The sequence below is a fragment of the Myotis myotis genome, unplaced genomic scaffold (assembly GCF_014108235.1).
Source record: "Myotis myotis isolate mMyoMyo1 unplaced genomic scaffold, mMyoMyo1.p scaffold_m19_p_64, whole genome shotgun sequence".
NCBI lineage: Eukaryota > Metazoa > Chordata > Mammalia > Chiroptera > Vespertilionidae > Myotis > Myotis myotis.
The window spans coordinates 295,457-313,355 of record NW_023416373.1 but is presented as its reverse complement, the minus strand read 5'-3'; the positions used below and the strand labels follow the sequence as shown (position 1 = coordinate 313,355).

At 42.5% G+C, this 17,899-nt stretch overlaps 1 protein-coding gene across 2 annotated transcripts; it reads left to right on the top strand.

Moving 5' to 3' along the window:
• The first annotated feature begins 595 nt into the window (after positions 1-595).
• LOC118659650 (epididymal secretory glutathione peroxidase) lies at positions 596-16,288 on the top strand. 2 transcript variants are annotated; one of them, XM_036315908.1, is made up of 5 exons: positions 596-682; positions 7,680-7,833; positions 14,440-14,557; positions 14,944-15,043; positions 16,082-16,288. In XM_036315908.1, the coding sequence occupies exons 1-5, from the start codon at positions 596-598 to the stop codon at positions 16,286-16,288; spliced, it is 666 nt and encodes a 221-aa protein (XP_036171801.1). The 2 variants fall into 2 exon arrangements, with proteins under 2 accessions (XP_036171801.1, XP_036171802.1); XM_036315909.1 differs by lacking the exons at positions 14,440-14,557; positions 16,082-16,288 and having other exon boundaries at positions 14,944-15,005.
• The last annotated feature ends 1,611 nt before the right edge of the window (positions 16,289-17,899 follow it).

Here is a 17,899-nt window from a genome sequence, read left to right as displayed (position 1 = left end):
CATCTATTCCAAAACTCTAGCCAAGACCACTGAGCAGTTGCTGGAAACTGCTGCTGACGGGTGTTGTGAAAATGCTTGCTGGCTGAGAGACAACACTTTTTCTTGATTCTTTCAGGAGATTAAGAGCACCTTTAAAAAACACTGCATTCAGAATGGCAGACTCTTCTCCAGCAAGTTAGCTGGTATGGTTGCCCAGCCTCCCACCTCCCTGCCCCGCTGTCGGTAAGAGCCTTTGATGCCAGACTGACACCCAGGCTGGTACCACCATTCCTTTTAACCTTGGCCAATCTGATAAGTGCAGAATGTATCTTTCCTTATTTATACCTCTTTGATTATTGGTGAGAAGAGAACATTGAGTCCTACTACAGATGCCATTTGGTTTCTGTCTGGTGCCCATTTTTTCTGTTGGGCCAATTGTGTAGGTAAGGATGTGGTTTAAATTCTACATTCTTGTGCCCCACTCACACCCCAAAAATACTTGCCACACTGCTATTGGCCTGTGCAGGCTTGGGCTCTTCCCTGCCAGGATAGCAAAAGGCTGCTGAGATGCATAAGGGCCTCAAACTCTCAGACTAGTGATCTACAGTCACTAATAATGACTGCACAGTTAAGGGCCTCCTACCTTTTCCCCCTTCTCCTAGCTGGCTTTGTGCAGACAAATCCCAAGCTGGAGAAGATGAAGGTGAGTGACTTCCAGAAAAAACAGGGCAGTGTTCTAATGGGAAATGCTTCTTCTTTTTTAAAAATTTATCTTTATCACCCTGGCCAGTTTTGCTCAGCGGTAAGAGTGTTGGCCTGTGGACTGAAGGGTCCCAGGTTCAGTTCCGTCAAGGGCACGTACCTCAGTTGCAAGTTCAATCCCTGGCCCTGGTTGCCTGGCAGGAGGCAACCAATTAAGGTATCTCTCTCATATCAGTCTCTCCCCCTCCTATCTACTCTCTCTAAAAATGAATGGGGAAAAATATCCTCAGGTAAGGATTAACCAAAAAGAATTATATATATAAATTTGAAAGTATTATAGATGTTCCCTTATTTCCCCATTGACCTCCTCCATTCCACACCCACCCCACCCTAGGCCTTCACCACACTATTGTCTGTGTCCATGGGTTATACCTATGTGCATATGAGTTCTTTGGTTAGAAGTTACTCTTTTGTCTTGGTCTCCACAATCCCACACTTCATTTCTTCTTATAAGACACCAACCTCTACTTTCTTCTTTTTTGTTGTTTCCCCTAAATGTTCCTTCTCTTCTCTTTGAATCTCTTCAAATCTAGAAACGAATGTTCCTTGAATGGAATATGGGTAGCAAAAAAAGAGCCTCCTTCCTATGGTCCTCTCTCCCCTCCTTCCTAGGTAGAGGCTGCCTGGGTCTCCCTCCAGCCCACTCAGTGTCTCCTCAGAGCTGGGTCTGAGGCATGGAAGAGCAACGGACATCAGAGTGGATGGGGACAAGGGTTTGGATGAGGGACTGTGTTGAGTTATCTCACACTGAGCTAAGCAGCAAAATCGTAAGGAGGACGAAAAAAATCATGTGGAAGCTTTTAGGGATGGATAAAGTCAGAGTCATCATGTTACCAAACACAATGGATCCCAGCCGCCTGTCACTACTTGAGCCAAATCAGCAGACACAGAGTTGAATCATGTATAAACATTTATTCCAATATTAGAGGCCCGGTACACAAAAATTTGTGCACTCGGGCAGGGGGGGTGGGGGGGGGCCTCAGCCCAGCCTGTGCCTTCTCGCAGTCTGGGACCCCTCGGGGGATGACCACCTGCTCTCTTAGGCCTGCTCCCCAGGGCATTGGGCCTAAGATGGCAATCAGACATCCCTCTGGCAGCCTGGCAGCCCTCAGGGGATGTCCACTTGCCAGCGGGGAGCAGACCTAAGCTGCAGTCAGACATCCTTAGCACTGCTAAGGAGGTAGGAGAGGCTCCCACCACCACCGCTGTACTTGCAGCCATCAGCCTGGCTTGTGGCTGAGAAGAGTTCCCCCTGTGGGAGCGCACTGACCACCAGGGGGCAGTTCCTGCATTGAGCATCTGCCCCCTGGTGGTCAGTGTGTGTCATAGTGACTACTCATTCCCAGTCTTTCTGCTGTTAGGGTCAGTTTGCATATTACCCTTTTACTATGTAGGATAGAAGCCTGGTGCACGGGTGGGGGCCAGCTGGTTTGCCCTGAAGGGTGTCCAAGATCAGGGTGGGGGTCCCGCTTGGGTGCCTGGCCAACCTGGGTGAGGGGCTGATGGCCGTTTGCAGCTGGTCACACCCCCTTCAGGGTGGGGGTCCCTGCTGAAGTGCCTGGCCAGCCTGGATGAGGGGCTGATAGCTGTTTTCAGGCTGGCCACACCCGCTTTAGGGTGGGGGTCCCCCCTGAGGTGTCTGGCCAGTCTGGATGAGGGACTGAGGGCTGTTTTCAGTCTGGCCAGCAACTGAAGCTCCCAGCCTCTCCTTTTTTTCTTTTTTCTTTTTTTTATTCTGGGATTTATTTACCTTCTATAATTGAAACTTTGTTGCTGTCACTGGAGCTGAGAGCCAGCTCCAGCTCTGAGGCCACGGCCTGCTGAAAACAGGTATCTGGGGTTTGTTTAGCTTCTATAATTGAAACTTTGTTGCTTACAGAGCTCAGAGCTGGGCGGTGGCAGGCGGGGAACCACTGGAGCAAGCAAGCCTCCTGCTCGCTTCAGCTATGTGACTGCCGGCCGCCATCTTGGTTTGTGGCTAATTTGCATATCACCCTGATTAGCCAGTGGGAAGCATAGTGAAGGTACAGTCAATTACCCTTTTTGTCTTTTATTAGATAGGAGGATTGCATGGGAGAGCAGTTGGTCACCCTGAAAATTCTGCTCTGACCCCTGCCTCCCAGCCAGTTGGCTGACTACATACAGGTGAGGGAGAAAGCTACATGCAGCTTTGAGCTGTGAGTTTAACAGGGAAAGGGCAGGGGAGAGCCTGTAGCCCGGCCTTCAGGAGCTCAAAGTCCAATGACAAGGTGGCTAATCTATGATTGCAAACATCTCAGCCTGTTCTGGGATGCTCAACGTTCCTGAGGCAAACTCCTGGAGCGGTCAGGGTACAGGCACAGCAACTAAATCAAAGTGTGTCCTGTCCTTGGTCTGCTTTTAAAGTGTATTTCTTTTTACAGCCTGTTTTTCTTCTTGCAACACATCCTCCAGTTTCCAAGTGTCTGTAAGAAAACCTCTTTTCTGTAGTCAGAGGAATCATCATTAGATAGCTGTGACTCTATTCCTGTTACATGCCCTTCCCCTATCAGTCAGAGAAACATGAAACATGTGGGAAGAATAACAGGAGGATTTAGAACCAGGAGCCTTGGATTCCAGCTTCATTTCTAATTCCAGTTCATGGCTGTTGCCTTGTTGAATAAATGTGTGCAGGGTAGTTCTGGCCAGTGTTGCTCAGTGGGTTGGAGCATTGTTCTGCATACTAAAATGTTGCAGGTTTGATCCACAGTATGGATGTTCTCTCCCACATAGATGTTTTTGTCTCTCTCTTCCCCTTCCCTTCTCTCTAAAAACAATAAGCATATCCTCAGGTGAGGATTAAAAATAATAATAATAATAAATGCTATATTCCTAAAAACTCTAAGCATCATCAGAGCCTTTGGTGAGATGTAATCTTTTTAAAAATACAAAAAAACACATGTATGGCCATGATGGGGTGGTTGAAGGAAGAATAGCAATGAACTAGGTGTGAATTAGATAACTTTGAGCAAAAGGAAATCATGAAGTTAGGGGCAAATGAATTCTCAGTCGCATGGTTGTTACCACTCTTGGCTTTGGGCAAATCGTTTCACCTCTTCTAGCTTCTGCTAGATATGGACTGCCATGAATATCAGGAGTAAGCTAGACTAAAAGGCATCTTCAAGTCTAGAGTTTCTCTAAGTCCCCACATCCTAGTAGCCAACATGCTTTTTAGTAATTTTCAAAGTGGGGGAGGGGGGAGCCAAATTATTTTAAATGTTTAGCTTGGAACCACGCAACATGGAAATAGAAATTAATGTTTTCATATAGTACTAGAGGCCCAGTGCACAAATTCATGCACAGGTGGGGTCCGGCTGGCCTGGCCCCAATTGGAAGATTGGGGCTAGGCCTATTGAGAGAAGGAGATGGCAGGAGGTTGGTCGGTGGGCCCACCCTGATTTTGGCTCAATCAGGGCCAGGCCAGCTGTGGGGAGGGGCTGAAGGAGGTTAGCCAGCCAGCCTGACCCCTATTGGGGAGGGGGGTTGATCAGGGGCGGTGTTGATCAGGGTGGTGGGGACCCATTGGGGGCGAGGCCGGTAGGGGGAGGGGCTTCAGGAGGTTGGCTGGCAGGCCCCGCCCCCTATTGGGGGACAATCAGGTTGGGGCCAGCCAGGGGGAGGGACTGCTGCCTGATTGTGGTGGGGTGGGCTGATCAGGTGTGGGGCCAGCTGGAGGAAAGGGCCGTGGGAGGTTCGCTGGCCCCAGTGGACATCATAGCGACTGGTCATTCAGGTCGTTATAGCATTCTGGTGGCTGTCTTTTTATATATATAGACTAGAGGCCCAGTGCACAAAAATTTGTGCACTCAGGGGGGTCCCTCAGCCCAGCCTGTGCCCTCTCGCAGTCTGGGACCCCTCGGAGGATGGCCACCTGCTGGCTTAGGCCTGCTCCCCAGGGCATTGGGCCTAAGCTGGCAGTCAGACATCCCTGGGGCAGCCCGGGAGCCCTCAGGGAATAACCACTTGCCAGCAGGGAGCAGACCTAAGCTGCAGTCAGACATCCTTAGCACTGCTGAGGAGGTGGGAGAGGCTCCCACAACCACCGCTGTACTGGCAGCCGTCAGCCTGGCTTGTGGCTGAGCAGAGCTCCCGCTGTGGGAGTGCACTGACCACCAGGGGGCAGCTCCTGCATTGAGTGTCTAGCCCTGGTGGTCAGTGTGTGTCATAGTGACCAGTCATTCTGCTGTTAGGGTCAATTTGCATATTACCCTTTTATTATTATAGAGGCCTGGTGCAAGGGTGGGGGCTAGCTGGTTTGCCCTGAAGGGTGTCCCAGATCAGGGTGGGTGTCCTGCTGGGGTGCCTGGCCAGCCTGGTTGAGGGGCTGAGGGCCGTTTTCAGGCTGGCCACACCCCATTCAGGGAGGGGGGTCTTTCTGGGGTGCCTGGCCAGCCTGGGTGAGGAGCTGATGGCTGTTTGCAGGCTGGCCAAGGCCCCCAGCGGGGAACCTCACCCCATGAAGGTGTGGCCAGCCTGGGTGAGGGGCTGAGAGACATTTTCAGGCTGGCCACAGCCCCTTCAAGATGGGGGTCCCCTCTGGGGTGCCTAGCCAGCCTGGGTGAGGGGCTGATGGCTATTTGTGGCTGGCCATGGCCCCCAGCCACCCAAATTCCCAGTGGAGGCTGGCTGGAAGCAGGTATCTGGGGTTTATTTATCTTCTATAATTGAAACTTTGTTGCCTTGAGTGGAGCTCAGAGCCAGCCAGGGCAGGTGGGAAGCTTGGCTTCCTCCATGCCGGGGCAACCAAGCCTCCTGCTTGCCCCAGCTCTGTGGCTGCCGGCCGCCATCTTTGTTGAGTTAATTTGCATATAGTCACTCTGATTGGCTTGTAGGCATGGCTTGGGCATAGCAAAGGTATGGTCAATTTACATGTTTCTCTTTTATTAAATTAGATTTCCTCATGCATGTCTGTTTTGCTAGTGCATGTACATGTGCATGCATTTAGGGAAAATTATAAAAACCTGCACAGAGAAAACACCTCTCTTCCAGGAGGAATGACTGTGTAGCGACAACCTGGTGTGCTGGTGATGGAAGCAATGGGCATATACAGTTGGGAATGTTAGGTTCTGTTTTGTGTTGCATCACTCCTTCTTTAGGTGAGGAAGATGGTGTTTGGCTAAAATCTTTTCTAGTCCATTGCATTTCCAGGAAATCTAATTTATTCTTAATTTAAGTCTGTATCTTTCTTATCACAGTTTTCTCCCCTTTCAGTTACCCTCTGCCTTTTTCTCACCATGTGGTTTGGTGGTTTCCTTTTCATACTTCCTATTTTATACTTCCTATATCCTGTGAGCAATTTGTAGCAACTTCCCCTCAGTATACTTTGGGTACTGCATGGACTTGCATTGACAGAGACAGGAGGAATGAGAAGATCTGCCTTGTTGAGGAATTTAACTTAAGAACAGGCAATGATAATTTCATGTAGAACTTATTTCTGATGTGTAGAACTCTGATGAAATATGTTCAGGAGATTTGGAGAGAAACAGGACAGATGGAGCTGATGATGACAGCAAGTGAGGTGAGGAGCGAAGTGTGTAGTGTGGTGGGTACTGCTAGCCAGACATATTTTAGTGAACTCTTCATCTTCTTTCTAAGGAACTACAAAAAGTTGGAGTTTTTATAGTATTGGCTTGTAAGATCATCATATGAATAAGAGAGTGACATGAGAGGGAAAATTATTCAAGGTAGAGATAACATTAGATTCTAGAATGTTAAACCTGGAAAGCCCCTTGAGGATCTGATAGTAATCTAGATGAATGTCTTCTTTCCCCATGGTGGAAACTGAGGGTCAAGGATGAGAACTGCCAAGGTTCACAAAGGAATTGAGAGTAGAGCTGACTTCTGATTCCACAAATCAAAGAGCCAGTGCTTTTCGCACTCCACCATGCTAATGGGCATGGTGAGAAGTCAGACGGCATGGGGACAGTAACAGAAGGAACCAAACCATTGTTAAGTACTGAAGCAATGAAAACCTTTCCTATGTTGAGAGAATCAAGGCAGGATATCTTCACTCTAGAGCAGTGGTTCTCAACCTTCCTAATGCCACAACCCTTTAATAACAGTTCTCCATGTTGTGGTGACCCCCAACCATAAAATTATTTTCGTTTCTACTTCATAACTGTAATTTTGCTACTGTTATGAATCATAATGTAAATATCTGATATGCAGGATGTATTTTCATTGTTACAAATTGAAATAATTATGCATAGTGATTAATCACAAAAACAATATGTAATTATGTGTGTTTTCTGATGGTCTTAGGCAACCCCTGTGAAAGGGTGGTTCAACCCCCAAAAGGGTCATGACCACAGGTTGAGAACTGCTGCTCTAGAGCAGGGGTCCTCAAACTACGGCCCGCGGGCCACATGCAAATACAAATATTGTATTTGTTCCCGTTTTGGTTTTTTTTACTTCAAAATAAGATATGTGCAGTGTGCATAGGAATTTGTTCATAGTTTTTTTTAAAAACTATAGTCCGGCCCTCCAACGGTCTGAGGGACAGTGAACTGGCCCCCTGTTTAAAAAGTTTGAGGACCCCTGCTCTAGAGCTATGAAGTAGCCTTATTCTCACAGAAACATGAAAGTCAATGTGCTTCTCTCTTTGGCCCTACATCCCAGGCCCGCTCATCCCAGCTCATGATTCTCTGGTCATTTTCATTCATCCAAGCATCTTGTGGTATCTAGTTTCTTTCAGGACAATATGAAAAGAGATTTGACTGTCTTTTGCTCAAAAAAAAAAAGTTGGCTTTCAAGTCACAAGAACTTTCAGTCTTGTCACTGACTTCTCATACAACTCTCGTTTGTGTCCTGGGTTTCAGCTAATACATGTATTCTCCATTGAGTGCAATGAAAGATTACACAGATGTTAGGAATTATTGTTATTTATGTTTATTGTTATTTATCATTTTTAAATCTTCCAGATGGATTGCTACAAAGATGTGAAAGGCACCATCTATGAATATGACGCCCTCACTCTTGATGGGAAGGAACACATTTCATTCAAGCAGTATGTGGGCAAGCATGTCCTTTTTGTTAATGTGGCCACCTATTGTGGTCTAACAGCTCAGTATCCTGGTAAGAATTTATATCTAAACCCCCTTGGGACTAAATTTCTCAGCTCAATATATTCTAAATCATAATTACATTTATGCTTTAATTGTAATTACGCATCAAAATAAATACTTATGATCAAGTGACTTCATTCCCCAATGTCAGGAGTCAGCAAACTATGGCCCACAGGTCAGATCTGGCCAGCCTGCTTCTATATACAAAAATGTACTGGAACACAGCCATGCCCATTCATTTACAGACTGCCTGTGGTTGATTTTATGCTACAAGGCAGAGTTGAAAGGTTTTTGTTGAATACTGGTGACAGAGACCATCTGGCTTGTAAATTCTAAAATATTTACTATTTGACTTTTACAGAGAAAGTTTGCTGATTCCCTCTCTATGTCCTGCCTATGCTTTGCTCCTGAGATTTCCAGGAGAATCAATATATATGAATTAGTAACCTCTCTGAAGATTCAAATGTACTTGGTAAATACAGGAGAGAGGATAAATATTTTTGAGAATTTTTCAGGATTTTAAAAGACAAAGAAAAGAGGGGAGTACTTACAAAATTTTTAAATTAATTTGATTGTTGAGAGTGTTACAGATGTTCCCCATTTTCTCCCTCTGCCCCCCTCCACTGGGTTTCCACCCCATCACAGGCTTTCACCTGTTATCTGTGTCCATGGACTGTGCATAAATGCACGTAAGTCTCTTAGTTAATCTCTTCCTGCCCTCCCTCCCACCTTGCCTCTGAGATCTATCAGTCTGTTCCATGCTTCTATATCTATGGTCCTATTTTGTTTGTCAGTTTATCTTGTTCATTATATTTCACATATAAGTGAGATCATGTGAGATATGTCTTTCTTTCTTCTTTCACTTAGCATAATTTTCTCCAGGTCCTTCCATGCTGTCTCAAAGGGTAAGACATCCTTCCTTTTTACTGCTGATAGTATTCAATGGTATAAATGTACCACAGCTTTTTTATCCACTCATCTGCTGATGGGCATTTGGTCTTTTTTCAGATCTTAGCTATAGTAAATTGTGCTGCTATGAACGTAGGGGTGCATATATTCTTTCTGGTTGATGTTTCAGGATTCTTAGGATATATTCCTAGCAGTGAAAATGCTGGGTCAAAGGAAGTTCTGTTTTTAATATTTTGTGGAAACTCCATACTGTTTTCTATAATGGCTGCACCTGTCTGTATTCCCACCAGCAGTACTAGGGTTCCCTTTTCTCCACATTTTCACCAGCACTTGTTTGTTGATTTATAAATGGTAGCCATTCTGACAGGTATGAAGAAATACCTCACTGTAGTTTTAATTTGCATTTCTTTGATGATTAGTGACATTGAGCATTTTTTTTTCATATGTCTATTGGCTATCTGTAGGTCCTCTTTGGAGAAGTGTTTATGCAGGTCCTTTGCTGATTTTCTAATTGGAAACTTACAACCAAAATCATACTCAATGAGAAAAAAATAAGTGTTTCCCCTAAGAACAGGAACAAGACAGGGATGTCCACTTTCATCACTCTTATTCAACATAGTATTGGAAGACTTAGCCACAACAATCAGACAAAAAGAAAAAAGAAAAAGCATCCAAATTAGAAAGGAGGAAGTAAAACTCTCATTATTTGCAGATGACATGATATTGTACAAAGAAAATCTTAAAGACTCCACTAAAAAACTAGATTTAATAAATGAATTTGGCAACATAGCAGGATACAAAATAAATAGCCAAAAATCGATGGCATATTTATACACCAATAATGAAATCTCAGGAAGAGAAACTAAAACAACAATCCCATTTACCACTGCAACACCAAAATAATAAAATACCTAAAAATAAACTAAACCAAGGAGATAAAATACCTGTACTCAGAAAATTACAGGACATTGAAAAAAAGAGATATAGGAAGATATAAATAAGTGGAAATGTATACTGTGTTCATGGATTGGAAAAATTAACATCATTAAAATGTCCATACTACCCAAAACAATCTATAGACTCAATGCAATCCCTATTAAAAGACCAATCACATAATTCACAGATCTAGAACATATATTCCAAAAATTTATATGAAACCCAAAAAGACCCCGAAGAGCCACAGCAATCTTGAGAAAGAATAAAGTTGGAGGAATCACAATACCAGATTTCAAGTTATACTACAAAGCCATTGTAATAAAAACAGCCTGGTACTGGCACAAGAACAGGCATGTAGATCAATGGAACAGAACAGGGAACCCAGAAATCAACCCAAGCCATTATGTTTAATTAATATTTGACAGAAGAGGCAAGAGCATACAGTGGAGTCACGACAGTCTCTTCAATAAATGGTGTTGGGAAAAGTGGGCAGATACATGGAAAAAAATGAAACTAGACCACCAATTTTCACCATACAAAAGAAATAAACTCAAAATGGATAAAAGACTTAAATGTAAGTTGTGAAACAATAAAAATCCTATAAGAAACCATAGGCAGCAACATCTCAGACATCTCACATAGCAGAATTTTTGCCAATACATCTCCTAGGGAGAGAGAAACAAAGAAAAAATAAACAAATTGGGCTACATCTTTTTTTAAATTATTCTTTATTGATTGAAGTATTACATATGTCTCCTTTTCCCCCCCCATTGACCTCTCCCCCGCCACTCCCACCCTCCAGAACATGCCCTCACCCCCCTAGTATCTATGTCTATGGATTATGCTTATATGCATGCATACATGTCCTTTGGTTGATCTCTTACTCCCTGTCCCAATCTCCTCTGCCTTCCTCTGAGGTTTGATGGTTTGCTCAATGATTCTGTCTCTGGATCTATTTTTGTTCATCTGTTTATGTTGTTCATCATATTCCACAAATGGGTGAGATATGTGATATTTATCTTTCTCCGACTAGCTTATTTCACTTAGCAAAATGCTCTCCATGTCCATCTGCACAGCAAAAGAAACCAGCACCAAATTGAAAAGAGAACCCACTGTATGAAAGAACATATTTGCCAATGTTACATTTGGTAAATGATAAATTTCCAAAACATATAAAGAACTCATACAGCTCAGCAAGAGGAGAAAAGGTATTTTATACTTAAAATTGCATTTAACTGGAGTGAAGTTTGGTAAAGGAGGACGCCAAAATAGAAGCAAATATTCCCTCTCCAACCTTGACAGCTCCTTCGATGTAGTTTTCTCTCTCTGTGAATTATGCAGAGAAGTCTTATATCTTTCTTATACTTTAGGCCATGTGATTTAAAAGCAATAAATAATGAAAATGATGGATTATATCAGAAACAGATGTATTTCTTTTATTGAAACTAATAACTTCATTTTTGTTTTTTATTAGGTTTTGAATGGGTAATACATTCAAAAATTTCACAATTCAAAAGGAATGAAAATATTTAGAATAAAAAGTTATTCCACCTCCTTCCTCTTACTCCAGATGACAATATTATCATGTTTACAAGATACAGGGTGGAGCAAAAGTAGGTTTACAATTGAGAGTACACAAAGCAAGAGTTTATTCTTGTATTATTATTATTATTATTTACTAACTAGAGGCCTGATGCACGAAATTCATGCAAGGGGCTTAGCCCTCGCAGCCCCAACTTCATCTGGAAGGTCGTCTAGGAGGTCATTTGGCTGTCAGGTCTAATTAGCATATTACACTTTTATTATTATAGATTATTACAGTATTTTCCACACAGACAACTAAAAACCTACTATTGCCCTACCCTGTATAATAGATCGATTCTTTTTTCTGCTCTTCCTCCACTGATGACTAATATAAATATTACTTTCCATGTTGTTTTTTAAAATTAATAAGGTGCTTTGGAGTTCAGGCATTTTCTCATTTTTTAAAAAACTCAATAAAATTCTATTGAACGTAATTCATTTTACCAGTTTAAAAGAACTTTAAAAACCAATTTATTCCGTTCCCACTATATATATAACAGATGAGTAAACTGAATATTTGCTTAAGGATTGGACAACTGGCTTCCTGATTTATTGTCTCTTTTTTCTGGAAGATGCGATGACCTATAGTGACTAATGACAAGAGGGAAGCATGCAGGGAAGTGCTGAGGAACCATGTGGAGACAGGAACGCAATCTCTAGAAAAATATATATAAATAAAAATAAATAAAAACACTAAGAGGAGATGCCAATTGGTTGAACTGAATCTAAGTGGGTCTAGCTAGTGTTTGCCAGGGGACTGAAGGCATCTAGCCCAAAATGGGTTAACAAAGAAGATGATTATAAAAGTCTGAGCAGACAAGTTGGCAAACTTCCTGGCAGTGGGAGAAGCAGGTGGGATCTTGCGTTTTGGCATACCAAAGAGGATTTTCGGTAGAATGCATGTTTACCATCCAATAATTGTAGAAGAACACAAGGAAGGGCAACTCGGAATTTCTCAGGTTCTCTTGGTCCCTGGCAGGGTGACCACACTCCAGCCAGGGTGACCAGCCTGTACACAGGAGAGAAGCCCTGTCACTGTCCACAACTTTTCCTTTAAAAAAGGAAATGCTACTCATTAACTAACCAAAAAAGACAAACTGATGAACAGTGATGTTTAAACCTAGCTTTGTTTAAAAATTACCTGATAAGCTTCTTAAAAAATTGTGGCAAAGAATCTTGGCTGGGTGGAGCATTGAATACTAAGGGGTTGTGGGTTCAATTCCGGTCAAGGCACATACCTAGCCTGTGATTATCTCAAGTCCAGCACATATGAGAGGCAACCAATTGATGTTTCTCTCCCTTCTTCCTAAAACAAATAAATAAATAGCCCTGACTGGTTTGGCTCAGTGGATAGAGCGTCAGCCTGCGGACTCAAGGGTCCCAGGTTCGATTCGGGTCAAGGCCATGTACCTTGGTTGTGGGCACATCCCCAGTGGGGAGTGTGCAGGAGGCAGCTGTTTGATGTTTCTAACTGTCTATCCCTTTCCCTTCCTCTCTGTAAAAAGTCAATAAAATATATTTTTAAAAAAATAAAACAAATAAACATACTCAGGTGAGGATTGAAAAAGAATTGTGCTAAAGAAAGACATAGCAAAATTTAGCACCTTAACCATTTTTAAGTGTACCACTCAATAGTATAAAACATTCACATTGTCGTAAAACAAATCTCCAGAAAGTTTCATCTTGCAAAACTGAAACTCTACTTTCATTCAACAGCCTCCCTCTTCCTTCTTCTACTCAGGCCCTCAAAACCACCATTCTAATTCTGTTTCTATAAATTTAACTACTGTATAAATCTCATGTAAGTGAAATCACACAATATTGGTCTTTTTATGATTAGTTTATGTTACTTAACAAATTCTCTTCAAGCTTCATCCATGGTGCAGCATATGACACAATTTCCTTCCTTTTTAAGGTTGAATAATATTCCTTTGTATGAATATACCATATTTGTTTATTCTTCATTCATCAATGGACATTTAGGTTGTTTCCACCTCTTGACTCATGAATAGTGCTGCTAAGGACATGGGTACAAATATCTCATTGAGACTGCTTTCAATTATTTGCATATATACATAAAAGATGAATTGCTAGATCACTGTTAGTTCCTTTTCTTTCTTTCTTCTTCTTTTTTTTTTTTTTTTTTTGAGGAACCTCCATTCTACTTTCCATAGTGGTTGCATGATTTTACAGTCCTATCAGCAGTGATCTTTTGGGGAATGGAACCTGAGGGCTCTGCAATGGGGCCTTGTGGGCCTGCAGCTGACTCTGATGTGCTGCATATTTGGAAAAAACTATATTTTAATAAAGGGCTTTGAATGCATGTCTGAAGATTCGGTATCTGACTTTAGCCTTTCTAATTTAGAGAATTTCTTCTCCCTTGGGCCTCTGTTTCCTTCTCTATGAAATGGAATCTTTTTTTTTAAGTGCTTTTATTCTACATAAATTACTACCATAGGCTAATATTTAAAAAGCAAATAAATTGGACAGATGCAGGACAAAAATCTGTTCACCCACTACAAAAGGTGAAGTTTTTTTAAAAAAATTACAATAAATGCAAAAGTATTTGATGCATGCAGTAGCCTTAAATGAAAAAGCATTGATTCCCATTGTTCCACAAGAAAAATAAAACCACACAGAGAAACCCACATTATCTTACTGTACTCCATGTTAAAATGCATCATATTGGGTTTGTTTATAACAGCACAGAATTCCAAAAGTCAAAATGAAATAAAGCAGGTATTTTAAAGATTTAAGAGCAGTTATCAAAAATAAATTGCATTTTTTTCAAGATACAGAAATGCTGCTATGATGGCTGGGAGCCCAGTAATCTTTCAATAGCCGCATTGATATCACCTCCTGTTGTGATCAGGGCTTGCAAGTTTGCTTCACGGTTCAAAAATCCCATTGCACTGAGTTGTTCCAGTTGTTGCTGAAATCTGACTTCTGGACTCTGTAGCTGAGGATTTACTGCAGCGAGAGCCTGCAGCATTTGTTGGATAAACTGTTGGTGTCCAGGTTCCATGGTTCCTTCCGTGGGTCTTGGGTTTTCACTAGGGGCAGAGCTAGAGCCATTGGTTCCTGAAGAGCCGCCAGTGCTTCCTAATGTCCCCAGTGAAATGGAATCTTTCTCTACACAAGGCAAAGTCTCTGGCCAGGCTGCCATCTTGCCCCATCTCTACCACAGAACTGAACACACTTCAGGAGGAGCTGAAGCCCTTTGGCCTCGTTGTATTGGGCTTTCCCTGCAATCAATTTGGAAAGCAAGAACCAGGTGAAAACTTGGAGATCCTTCCGGGATTGAAGTAAGTACTGCTCAAACCATGTAGGAGGCCTCTGTCCACCTTCCTTCCACCTCCAGAGACCCTCCCATATGTGTGACTTACTGGATGGTGCTGGACTAATAGGCTCAGCAGCATCTGCAAACTGACCTGCCTGGTGTGCAGTGAGACCTGGCAGGACTTGGAGGGGCAGGAGCATTGAAACAGCTGGTTCAGAAACAATGTAGAGCACAGGGACAGACTGCAGGATAGAGAAAAACTAAGTGAATTGGGGAGGCCAAACAAAAATATGGCCTTACCTTTCCTTCCCAGCCTGTCTAGTATATGTCCACCTCTTTCTTCCCTTTCCCATGACATCCAATTTTGATGTTCCATCATAACTTTCCTGGTAACATTATGGCTTATTACAGGTATGTCCGTCCAGGGGGAGGATATGTACCTAATTTCCAGCTTTTTGAGAAAGGTGATGTGAATGGTGAAAAAGAACAGAAGGTTTTCACCTTTTTGAAGGTGAGTGAATGAATGACATAAGCCTCTTCTTCCCTAATATGTCTAGCATAGCATTGGTGTAGAAATAGACCAAGGGCTCCTGTCCAGAGGTGGGATTGGGCTCTGAGGGAAATCTCCAGATCAGTATGGAGGCTAGAGTTTATACTGTTAGTATCTGTGGGGCTTTGTATGGTGGAAAAAGATGTAAAATAGCAGCTTTTCCTGGAACCACCCTCTCTTGCTCATTGACGTTCATTCATTCATTCATTCAGAGTGCATTTATTGACTGCCTGCTATCTATAAGGTAGCTTACTAAATACTAAGAATATGAAGATGAGTAAGACACAGTGCCTATCCCTTAACAAGCTCACTCTAGAGGGGAGACATAGAAATCAACAGGTGAAACACAACTTAACAACTTTTATGAAACAACAACTTTTAGATTCAGAGAACATGTGAGCTGAAAGGCTCCCTAATGATCACCAATGTTCATTGTTCTTAAATATCAGACTGTGAGCCAAAACCAAATCCTCAGTAAATTGAAGGAACTAGAACAGTATAAGGAGAGTTTTATAAACTCAAATGACTTATAGGGCTGCTCTGCAATTTATTCTTAAAATAATCTTTTTTTTTATAAAATCAAATGATAAAATAATGATTGTTTTTTAATTTCTTATTTGATAAAACAAAATGCTGGTAACTCGCTATATTGGCCCCAAAAAGGTATCTTTGAAATGATCAAGACCTGAGAAACCACATTCTAATCCAAGCTACTAGCAGAAAAAGAATCCAAAGGCTAGAGATGTGACATATCTTACTCATGGCGATTTTGTGATGAGGTCATGGGTGGAAACATAAAGAAGAAGCCCACTTTCTATAACATCATAAACATTCTTGGTAGTAGGTATGGTGGTAATTCACATGATTTATGAAGAACCACAGGAAACTAAAATACCTAAGTGTAGGAGGGGTTGTATCTCCTATGGGTGAAATAGCCTGGGTCATCCAGAAGTAAAAAGGATGTTGTCATTTCTCTTCTTTTTCATCTCTCCGCTTCAGCACTCCTGTCCTCACCCCTCTGAGCTCTTGGGATCCTTCAAATATATCTCCTGGGAGCCCATAAAGGTACAGGACATTCGCTGGAATTTTGAAAAGTTCCTGGTGGGGCCTGATGGAGTCCCTGTCATGCGCTGGTTCCATCGGGCTCCAGTCAGCGCAGTCAAGTCAGATATCCTGCTCTACCTGAAGCAGTTCAAGACTAAATAGGAAGGCCAGGCTGGGCAGGAACTATCCTGCTTCTCACCTGAAGACCTGTTCAAAATCCACCTTTTTACTACACTCCCCTTTTAAACAGCCTCCCCTTGACTAAATCACCTCTTACTGTTAAAGTTCTCATTCTCTACAAGTAGCTTTATATTTGGAAGACTACTGCTCATTCTCCTTGCAAAGGTATGTGAGTGAAAAGCAAAAGAATGAAAACCTGCCCTAGTCATTTTGGCTTAGTGGATAGAGCGTCAGCCTTTGCACGGAAGGGTCCCAGGTTCAATTCCAGTCAAGGGCACATGCCTGGGTTTTGGAGTTGTTCCCCAGTAGGGAGTGTGGGAAGCAGCCAATCAATGATTCTCTCTCATCATTGATGTTTTTCTCTCTCTCCCTCTCCCTTCCTCTCTGAAAGCAATTTTTAAAAAAAAAGTAATGAAAATCTTATATCCTCAGGTCTCTGTTGAAACTTAAAAATTCATATCCATTAAAGAAAAGTCATCATTCCATCAGAAAGGTTTAGTCAACCACAATATCCTGAAGAAGAACGGTTAATAGTTCTGTTTTTGTGTTGTTGTTTTTGCATTCTGACTCCCTCTTCTCTCTCCACCCTAAAAGTGAGGGAATAGCCATGGAGGTTAGAGTCATACAGTCTAGGCTCCACTTCATACATTTTCCTCTCCTGGTAAAATGTATTGCCAATTTCTAACTTTTTTTGGATAAATCTTCATTCATGCTACTCTTCCCCCAAATGGCCTGTGATTCTCCAGTAGAAGCCCTAAGAGTGAGAACAGGAAATCACCCTACATGAAAGGAAGGGCATCTCCATGATAGTGAGACCCAGAGCATCTCTCTAATTTGGACCCTACAAAACTTCTTATTGTCTGATCTTTAGTTCATTCAGGTTATGATGCCTGGGCCAGGCACACTTTGATTCTTCAGTTTCAGAACTAGCCCTGCCACTGTCTCCAATAAAATATTTTTTACTGCATCTGTGATCGCTGTGTGGGTTTTAAATTCCTATCTTACCTTGCTTCTCTTTCTCACTCTATCACAAATGTTGTATTACTCAAATTACCTGAACCCCTCAGGTAAAACAGAAAGACTTATCCTTCCAGGCCCTTGGAAGGTTGCCAGCTGATGGCTCTCAGTTGCATCCCTCCTTAGGAGTTGCCTTAGGTAAATGGCATGTCTCCTTTCCAGGAACAGCCTGTGTCCAACGTAAACTGTGAGGGCTAAAACGCCAGTAATTAACTTCTTGATCTAGGACAACTCTGAGGGCCCATCCAGGCAGTAGAGGCCACAGGGGATAGGTTGATACCTCTTTTGTACTTGCTGCAGTCCAATTTTTCCCTCTGACAAAGTGGCTTCTCTTCTTTGCCCTCAGGTATTGACCCTTAGGTAACACCCCAGTAAACTTTTTGAATAAAAATTTACCTCAGAGTCTTTCCAGGAAGCCTAAAGGAAGACACTAAGATGAAATTTTTAAAGCTGACTTATCTACCATCTGATTGGCAATGAGGGAATGGGTGGCATACAAATAGCCATTATCAAAAAGTAGCAGTACAATTATGAAAACTTCTGCCAAGCCTGTTCTCAAATGGCACACTGAGGTAT